The sequence below is a fragment of the Bison bison genome, unplaced genomic scaffold, assembly GCF_000754665.1.
Source record: "Bison bison bison isolate TAMUID 2011002044 unplaced genomic scaffold, Bison_UMD1.0 scf7180017864487, whole genome shotgun sequence".
Classification (NCBI taxonomy): Eukaryota; Metazoa; Chordata; class Mammalia; order Artiodactyla; family Bovidae; genus Bison; species Bison bison.
In genome coordinates this window covers 2,694,037-2,704,465 of record NW_011495047.1, presented here as the reverse complement: position 1 = coordinate 2,704,465, position 10,429 = coordinate 2,694,037, and the positions used below count along the sequence as shown (strand labels likewise).

The 10,429-nt window shown below is 39.4% G+C and overlaps 1 protein-coding gene across 1 annotated transcript in view; it reads right to left on the bottom strand.

Annotated features, from left to right (window-relative positions):
• Positions 1 to 10,429, bottom strand: part of LOC105005158 (cysteine-rich secretory protein 2-like) — a 23,577-nt gene that overhangs the window by 3,496 nt on the left and 9,652 nt on the right. The window contains exons 5-9 of the mRNA XM_010863035.1: positions 8,375 to 8,491; positions 7,444 to 7,531; positions 3,229 to 3,374; positions 2,735 to 2,832; positions 111 to 199 (exon numbers count right to left, since the gene is read on the bottom strand). Of these exons, the coding sequence (XP_010861337.1) occupies positions 111 to 199; positions 2,735 to 2,832; positions 3,229 to 3,374; positions 7,444 to 7,531; positions 8,375 to 8,491 (538 nt within the window). The remainder of the gene's footprint in view (positions 1 to 110; positions 200 to 2,734; positions 2,833 to 3,228; positions 3,375 to 7,443; positions 7,532 to 8,374; positions 8,492 to 10,429) is intronic.

The window sequence follows — 10,429 nt, the reverse complement described above, 5'->3', positions numbered from 1 at the left end:
AAACCCATGTCTCCTGCATTGGAAGCACGGAGTCTTAACCACTAGACCACCAGAGGAGTCTCAAAATATAAATTCCTGACTATAATACAAGTTAATCATTTCAAACTTACTGCACAATCCATTGTCACAGTTACCAGGGCAACTGCCGCAAGGTGCTCCTTGTTGGTAAGGGGTATTCTTTTTACTCACGTTGTTACCACTGCGATTTAAAACACACAGTGTTAAATATTTTTCACTTTGCTGTTTGGTTGCCAAGAGCAACATCAACCACTCCAGGTATGATAGGTTATTAAATGTTTTTAGTTATGTTGACAAAACTGAAAAATTACAACTCCCAACACGTAGATAATTTAGATAACATCCAAATTAAGGAGACACTTCACACACATTGACCCATCTCCTTGACTCTAATTCTTCAGGCTGAGCAACTAAGTTGGCATCATTAGTTTAAAGCTTTCAGAGTACATTTTTGTGGCAACACGCTTTTCATCTCCACTTGTTGTTTAGTAGCTAAGTTGTGTCTGATCCTTTGTGACCCCATGGATGGTAGCTTGCTAGGCTCCTCTGCCCATGGGATTTCCCAGGCAAAAATACTAGAGTGGGTAGCCTTTCCCTTCTCTAGGGAATCGTCCCAACCCAGGGACTGAACCCAGGTCTCCTGCATTGCAGGCAGATTCTTTACCATCTGAGCTACCAGAGAAGTCTCAGTCAAACTGGTAAGGCTGCTCACCTCAATGAGCTGACTAGGAGTAAATATATCCCTTACAGAGACAGAGGAAGGTCCTGGTGGTAGAGGGGTTGCAGTATAAAAAAGAAAACTCAAAGTTACAATATAATTTTATATTTAAAAGAGGATAAATACCATAATTTCTCTACTATGAACTAGGGACAACAAAGCTCCCATATGTATATCACATTAAATATGCATATATTTAATTTCTAGATGATATTCTGATCCTTAAGTGATTTATGATGTGTATGTCTGTGGGTCTGAAAAGCTAGGGGAGGCTTGTGAGTTTCCAGAGGTTGTATGTGAGAGATTTTTATATTTACTAAAAAAAGAACATTAGTTTTAAAAGTTTTGATAAGCACCAATATCCGGGGTATAATCAATTACAGTGACTAACTTGTAATTCACTGATGATCATTATCCTATTGACTGTTTATGTAATTCATTGGAAAATATACGGGAATCCAAATCTAAGCAGTGTCAAGGGGGTCAAGGGCCCAAGGCAACGTATCTGCAGCTCAGTCTCCCTGCACAGAACACAGCAGTATGCGTGGTGGCCGCCCTTGGAGAAATGATGACACGGATACAAAAGTGTTCCAGAGGTTCTCTCACACCTGCTTTTCCTCATTATGCATGCCAACTCTCACTTCAAATGCCTGGCTCCAAATGCCTCGTCTCTCACAGCCAGGCAGTGAGTTTGGATACATTCTCCATCTTTCCCTCCATTTCTGTGTGGTCCGTCTATGTACGGTAGCTGTTCAATCAGCCCGCACGTCTTCTTCAGGGGGACCTGCTCTGTATGTAGGTGCAGATTCATTGTCTCCAGGGGAGGAGATCAGTTCAGCATCTTCTTAGGCCTCAGTTGTCCTCCAAATGACCTACCAATTCTTTCTATTAACACTAAACTCCAATAGGTGTTTACAGGAAAATGACTTTGGAGGCCACACTCCTCAAACAGGAAGTTTATGTGCCTGGTCACCTATGGTGGCTTAGTCACTAAGTCGTGTCTGACTCTTGTGACCCCCCTCCATGGACTGTAGCCTCGCAGACTCCTCTGTCCATGGGATTTTCCAGGCAATAATACTGGAGTGGGTTGCCATTTCCTTCTCCAGGGTATCTTCTCGACCCAGGGATTGAACCCAGGTATCCTACATTGCAGGTGGTCTCCTGCATTGCAGGCAGATTCTTTACCAACTGAGCCACCTATAGTATCAAGTAAACCCTGTAGGAGGCTTGGCTTTGGGGACCCCCCTGCCTGTAGTAGTAAAGAATTCCAAGTTTTAAACGAAATCAAGACTAACAGATATCTTAAGGTTAGGTCTTCAATGTATTTGTAGGCTTTGTTCTGGATAACTTCAAACATTTTACTTACTGAAAGCATGTTTCTTGCTATAAATAAAGACATTAAGGATTGTTCATTATGGAGTTTTTTGTGAAAACTTCTGAGAAACAAAAGCTTAAGCTGTTACCTTTTTTGGGACTCTGAAATGTATTAAAGATCTCTTGAAAAACCTTTGACACCCCAAAGAATGAATCATTTCTAATGATAATAATGTGCATGGTTTTTAAGATAGGTAGGAGTTGGAACATTTTAGCAGAAAGGGCTGAAATCACAATTTATTATCCTTTATTTTCTACTCTACTACTACCTCTTGCTTAGCCAACAAGCTTCCACCTTCCTAAGATGTGAAATTAGCAAGAATTAATGACACCAAATCTAGAGAAATGTATATAACACGTGCTCAGGGAATAACCTTGAGCTCTAGGGAAAGGGGATTGAGAGAAAAGACATCAACTCATAACTGAGGAAAGTGTTTCAGGAACTGAGAACTTGATCTCTTCTCTGGTAAGCTGAATGTATCTCATTTTAAAAAGCATTTCCAAAAATGTATCCCTTTCCTTTACTGAAATAGGCTTTTTATTTTGATTGGTTAAATATAAGACTATTTTAAAATATTAAATTGCCAATGAATTATTGGTATAAAGTTTAAGGTGTATACTTACGCGGGACAGTATTGGCAAACGTAATAGTATTTTAGACTCTCTTGATTGGGGCAGTAGGCAATCCCACATCCAACACGGAAAGATGAGTACCAGACAAGCTACAGATGCATAAGGGAATACGTGAGAGTACATTAAAGAAGAGGGATAAATATTAAAATGCAAATAACAGCAAATGTAAAACAGCGACTCGTTCTTAGCCATATGCCTTATGGAAATATTTAAACTCCTGAAACAAAGTCACAAACTTTACAAATATTACATTCCATGTACATTCACTACCTTATCCATTTCTAATGCTGGAAAAGTACAGAATGTACTTCCCTGCTAAGAATTTTGCAGAGCATGGTAAAAATGGTTTGAAATGAAATACCAGCCAGATGACAGGATTCTATTATACTCAAGCTCTTCTAAACTGAACATTGGAGTTGGTCATCATCTGGAGAAGCTTTCTCTTAGAGCATCTGTGGCTGAAGTTTTTCATTTGTTCTGCTTACCTGAGTATAATGTCCAACAATTGCACCGGCGCTCTTTGGTCCTGAACCATAGATAAAATCGTGGTGCTCGTTAAACCAGCTTTGGATTGCATCTGACCAGGCCGTAGGGTCACTTGACATGTACAGATTCTCACCACATTTTGTACCTAAGGAGGAACAGATCATCATGAAGACAACAACAAGCATGCCAAGGCAAGAGAAGTCAACTACATGAACACAAGAATGTTACCCTTCAGACTCTGCCTATATGTTCTAACTGTAATACATTAAAAAAGGGCTTCCATTCCTAATCAGTTACGAAGGTAAAGAGAAGACAGATCTACCTAGCCCACTGAGCCTGGTCACAGCGTGCAACCTTTGAATAGGTCAAGAAGACTTTATTCTGACAAGGACCGACTGTATAGCACAGGGAACGATACTCAATATCTTGTAATAACTTAGAAGAGAATGTAGAAAAAAGAATACATATATTTATATATATGTATATTTGAATCACCTTACTGTACATCTGAAACTAACACAACATTGTAAACCAACTTTATTTCAATAAAAATTAAAATGAAACAAATCCTCCTCCTTCTGGACTGTCAAAGATGCCTTCTTTTTCACACTAAATCCTTTATATGTATAATGTGTGTACTTTCGGCTTTGTATTATAAGCTTGAGTAAGGCAGCAAACAACTTCTATTATTTCTTTTCTCTTACTCCCCCTCAGTAGTGATTTTTCACATACAAGAGCTAGAATAAAGATTTATGATTATGATTTGTGTAAACTTTGGGGGAAAAAAAAGTTTATAGGCAGTCTTTTTTATTTTTGTGCCACAGGGCATGTGGGAATTTAGTTCTCCAAACAGGGATTGAACCCAAGCCCCCTACACTGGAAGCTCTGAGTGTTAACCACGAGGGAAGTCCCCAACAATAGCTTTTAAGACCTCTAATCAAGAGGCAACTGACATCAGGAGGAAGACAACTTTCAAAACTTGTTGATCTTTCCTTAATCAATAAATCATAATGTCTCAAAGCCAGACCCTCCTCAGGGAGTTAGGCAGGAAGGACTTTGCAGAAGGTGACATCGGCAGAATGTTGGGACAGGAAGCTTTGGCCTCTCCTACCCTCAACAGACACACTGACTCAGCAACAATTCATGAACTGATTGCCCACGTGAGAAATCAAGAAACAAATTTTAAAGCTTCATCCTCTGAAGGATATACAACCAGACTCCCTGAAGTCTGTAGGGAAATTGGAAAACCCTTTTGCAAGAGTCCCTACCCTCAGCACAGTGCCATATGGTCAGAAGAGACTCCCTACCTTCCAGATTCTCCCAGAGGAGGGAAGGGGTTGGTTCATGTGTACACAACCCAAATTTTCCAAGGGGACTCCCCACAGGGCTGCCTTGTCTTGCTAGAGTTGGAGCTCTAACAATTGGGTAAAAAAGGAGATGGTGACGGGGCTGATAGATCCCATAACTCCTCCTGGGTCAGCGCCAGAGCGAACAGATGAAAAATCTTAGCTCTGAGCTCTACTCCGGGAGGTAGAGTTGATCAATGTGTACAGTGCTCCAATTTCTCTGGGGTTACCGAAAGAACTGGCACCTTCCTCGCCAGTCCTAGAGCACTGTCTTGCTCCCTGGGGGAGAACAGAGTTGGCAATTTGGATTGAGAGATATATCATAACCCTTTTCTACAGCTCAGCACAGGGTAAGCTGAAAAAGACCTCAACTGCCTGCTTCTCCCCAGGGAGGGAAGAAGTTGGTTTGGTTATCAGATGCCACACATTTTCCAGAGGCTGCCTGAGCAACTGCCTCTGGACTTGCCTGATTTGGAATGCTGACAAGACCTAGCATAAATTCACGGTCTGGGGCTAGTAAGAACAGAGACAGAGATTTGGGCTGGCGGTTGCCATAACTTCCCTTCCTGGTTCAGCACAGAGTGAACAAACAAAATACCCTAGTGGTTAGCCTTTCCCTGGGGAGAGAGAGAATTGGATGGAATGTCCAGAAATCCATTTTCTTTTTTTTCTGGGAGCTTCCTGAGGAAATGACTGAAAATCTTTTCTGACCACAATGGACTTGAAGAGGCATTTTTCCAAAGATAATGTACAAATGGCCAACAGGTATATGCAAAGGGACTCAAAAGTCAGTAATCATCAGGAAAATGCAGATCAAAACCACAGTGAAATATATGACCTTACCCCTGTCAAGATGTTATAAAAAAAAACAAAAGACAGCATGTGATAGCGAAGGATGTGGAGAAATTGGAATCCTTGTATATTCTGTTGGTGAGAATGCAAAATGGAACAGCTGCTGTGAGAAACAGTATGAAGCTTCCTCAAAGAATTAAAAGTAGAACTATCAAATGATCCAGCAGTCCTGAGTTTGAGTATTTATCCACAAGAACTGAAATCAGGATCTCGAGGAGATATTTGCACTATTATGATCATTGCCGCACTATTCATGACAGCCAAGATGTGGGAACAACCCAGGGGTCCACCACCAGATGAATGGATAAACAAAACGTGGTCTATACATACAATGGAATATCATTCATCCTTAGAAAAGAAGGAAATTCTGCAACATGCAACAGCATGGATGAGCCCTGAGAACATTATGCTAAGTGAAACCACCTAGTCACGGAAAGACAACTAGAGCCTGATTCCATCCTTGTGAAGTAGCTCATAGAATCTAAAAGTGGCATGGTGGTTACATTCATAGAATCTAAAAGTGGCATGGTGGTTGCTGGGCTTGGGGGGAGGGAGAAGGGGGAGTTACTAAATAATGGGCATAAACTTTCAGGGAAGCTAGATGAATAAGTTCTAGATATCTGATGGACAACAAGGCATCTGTAGTTAAGAATACTGTATTACATATTTAAACATTTCTTAAGAGGGTAGATCGCATGTTGAGTCTTTACTATCGTAATATCTTTTTTAAAAATTGAAAAAAATGTGTTCTTACCACAAAAAATAATTTGAAAAAGAAATAAGTGCCTTGTAGTCCAGAAAATTTTCCCTACCTTTTTTTAGCCCTCATTTAATATTTACATTTTGGTGACTTGAAATACAATGTCTGTGTGCTGCTTAAAGAGAGTATAAAATGTTTGTGAATGTCTCCTTTAATAGGGAAAGACAGAAACTAAGAATCTAACAGTAGACTTGGATTTTTAAGGCCATTTGTTCCAATACTCTACTGAATGCAGTCACTTCTTGTAATTTCATAATTCTTGCATCCAACAATATAAACAATAATAATTCTGCTGAAATAACAGGTAAACCATTCACTGCTTTTAAACTGGGCTTGTCTATGTACATATCATGCTTGATAATGTAAAATATTTTATGTAACATTTATGCATACAAGTTTTTTTTCTTCCATGGTTTTTATGATCCTTGATATGTCTTATAATTTTTTTGTGTCTATTATTCTACACATTATAGGCACATAGTCTATATGAAATATTTGAGTTTGTTATCAGAAATTTATAAAATGAATCAACACACCCAAAATATGATCCTGATTTTAAAAATCTTATATATTTTTAGTGTAAAATTTAGCAACAATTCAACATATTTTAATACATTCTGGGAATGCAAAATAAATGGATTTCAAAACACCAAACAGCTACACAAAAAAGGCAAAGGGTGAGAAATTAGGAAGCCTGGTTAATTTTCCAATGTATGACACTCTTTCCTGTTATGTTTTTGCATAATACATTCCTTCACATCCTTAGTTTTTAGTCTTGAAAATTGGAAAAATGATTATGCATGATCTCTTTACCATGAGCTGGTCAAGAGGAACAAATGAGATGCTGCTTAAGAAATAAGTCTGCATAATGGAAACAATCAACAAACACAATATAGTACTTTTCTGTGTACTAGTAGCGACTTCATTTTCACTTTTCACTTTCACGCATTGGAGAAGGCAAAGGCAACCCACTCCAGTGTTCTTGCCTGGAGAATCCCAGGGACAGGGGAGCCTGGTGGGCTGCTGTCTATGGGGTCACACAGAGTCAGATACGACTGAAGTGACATAGCAGCAGCAGCAGCAGTACGTATCTAGTACTAGTATGTATCTCTCTATATACAGACAGTTTATTTTAAAAATACAGCCATATATTTATTCGCAAAGTCTTCTTAGTACAATGCCCCAGAGTGGTCTATCTTATTTGTCCAGTATTTTATTTGCTCATTTATTCAGAAAACATTCATTGATTTACGTACTGGTCTTTCGTTCATTTGGACTGCTGTGTTCTAAAGTGCACTTGTTTGCCCACTTCTGGGCATTTGCTGTCACTTCTCTGCTCCATTCCTAAACATCCCAAGAAAAACAAAACACACAAAGATTCAGCTCCAATGAAGTACACGCTTTAAAATCTGATTGGTAGGCTGATTTTGCACTACTTTAAAACGTCTGTAGATATGCTAGGTTGGCCAAAAAGTTATATTATCATCTAAGTTATAATATTACCTAATTGTCATTGGGATTAAAATATCTTTTTATTTGCATATGTGTGTCTTTATCTGCCCCAGTGCAGATAAAAGACAAACAAAGACAAGTGCCCAGGTGATATATTTAATGAAAGAGACACCTAAGATAATACAATATTATCTGACTATGATAGCATAGCAGCCACACCCAAGATCTTTTAGTAATGGTGCTACTCTTAATACTAATTAACATGTGAGGGAGTGTAACTACATTTCAACAGTAATAAGCGGACACAGGGTATTGCCAATTCCATTTGTAGCCCACTGTTTCCATATGGGAGATGATAGTTTTTATGGACTATTTCCTGGAAAATGGGCTGTTATGATTTTCACCCTAAAAGGCATTGATCCTGAAAGATAGATTTATTCATTTTCGACTGAGGAAGATAGTGAACCAAAAAAAATGTAATGACTTCACATTTGATGTCTGAAGATTTGGCTTCTCGGTCTGCCTTCCCGATTTTATTGCCTTATAACTTTGACAAGCTATTCAACCATTATAAAGGGAAACTCATTTCTGCCCTGCTCAAGACACTGCTAAATGAAATTAAAAAATAGAGACAGAAATTTGTAAGCCACAAAATTTTTAAGATAGGCCAGTTACCAGCTGCTTACTCGTACCAACTCTGGCTCACACTACTTTCTTCGTATTCCTGCTTCTTACCATCTTTAGCATGTTACTGGCAGGTGGAGAGACTGATTTCCTTAGTTCATTGTGTTTATTTACAATTTCTCTTTGGACTTGAGTCTGAGTGGTTATCAAAGCAGTAAAGGATGGATCCTAAAGGAAAATAAAAGTAAGGTTATTTTTTAAAACATTTTTAAAAAATTACATTTAAGAGGCAATAAGTTAATTTAAGGAACCAGGGATTACTTTACAAAATGTTCCATTCAGGACACCTTAAATTGGTAAGCACTGTCAATGAGCTGAGCCAAAGTAACGACAAATAGGAAAGAGATAGTTTGAAGCTTTGAGAATGGGGATGTTAATTCACGGCATGACAAATTAAAAACTCTTCTGAGGCCACAAATGCCAATTTTGAGTTTCAGGGGAACTCTCAATGTGATTTTTCTCAATATATGAGTGATAATGCTTTATAATATTTTATAATTTGCCTACAAAGGCATACAACAGGAACATTAAGACAGATTTATCCACATGCTGCAGCAGGGGGATAAGAGCGAAATTCAAGAATCACCCTGGACTTTAAGGTTAAGTTTGATCTGACCTGGTATCTGTTCTTAGAGAAGGAATGTCTTTCAATTCAGTTCAGTCGCTCAGTCGTGTCTGACTCTTTGTGACGCCATGAATCGCAGCACGCCAGGCCTCCCTGTCCATCACCAACTTCCGAAGTTCACTCAAACTACATTCATCGAATCGGTAATGCCATTCAGCTATCTCATCCTCTGTCGTCCCCTTCTCCTCCTGCCCCCAATCCCTCTCAGCATCAGAGTCTTTTCCAGTGAGTCAACTCTTTGCATGAGGTGGCCACAGTATTGGAGTTTCAGCTTCAACATCAGTCCTTCCAAAGAACACCCAGGACTCATCTCCTTTAGAATGGACTGGTTGGATCTCCTTGCAGTCCAAGGGACTCTCAAGAGTCCTCTCCAACACCACAGTTCAAAAGGATCAATTCTTTGGCACTCAGATTTCTTCACAGTCCAGCTCTCACATCCATACATGACTACTAGAAAAACAATAGCCTTGACTAGACAGACCTTTGTTGGTTGAGTAATATATCTGCTTTTCAGTATGCTATCTAGTTTGGTCATAACTTTCCTTCCAAGTAGTAATCATCTTTTAATTTCATGGCTGCAGTCACCATCTGCAGTGATTTTGGAGCCCCCCCAAAATAAAGTCAACCACTGTTTCCCCATCTATTTGCCATGAAGTGATGGGACCAGATGCCATTTTCTGAATGTTGAGCTTTAAGCCAATTTTTTCACTCTCCTCTTTCACTTTCATCAAGAGGCTCTTTGCTCCTCTTCACTTTCTGCCATAAGGGTGGTGTCATCTGCATATCTGAGGTTATTGATATTTCTCCTGGCAATCTTGATTCCAGCTTGTGCTTCATCCAGCCCAGCATTTTGCATGATGTACTCCGCATATAAGCTAAATAAGCAGGGTGACAATACACAGTCTTGACATACTCCTTCCCCAATTTGGAACCAGTCTGTTGTTCCATGTCTAATTCTAACTGTTGCTTGTTGACCTGTATACAGATTTCTCAGGAGGCAGGTAAGGTGGTCTGGTATTCCTATATCTTGAAGAATTTTCCACAGTTTGTTGTGATCCACACAGTCTAAGGCTTTGATGTAGTCAACAAAGCAGAAGTAGATGTTTTTCTGAAACTTGCTTGCTTTTTTCGATGATCCAATGGATGTTGGCAATTTGACGTATGGTTCCTCTGCCTTTTCTAAATCCAGATTGAACATCTGGAAGTTCTTGGTTCATGTACTGTTGAAGCCTCGCTTGGAGAATTTTGAGCATTACTTTGCTAGCATGTGAGATGAAAGTTACGACCAACCTAGACAGCATATTCAGAAACAGAGACTCATGCTTTTTAATGCATCACTGACTCAATGGACATGAGTTTAGGTAGGCTCTGGGAGTTGGTGTTGGACAGGGAGGCCTGGTGTGCCTCCCAGTTCATGGGGTCACAAAGAGTTGGACATGACTGGGTGACTGAACTGAACTGAACTGAGTGCAATTGTGTAG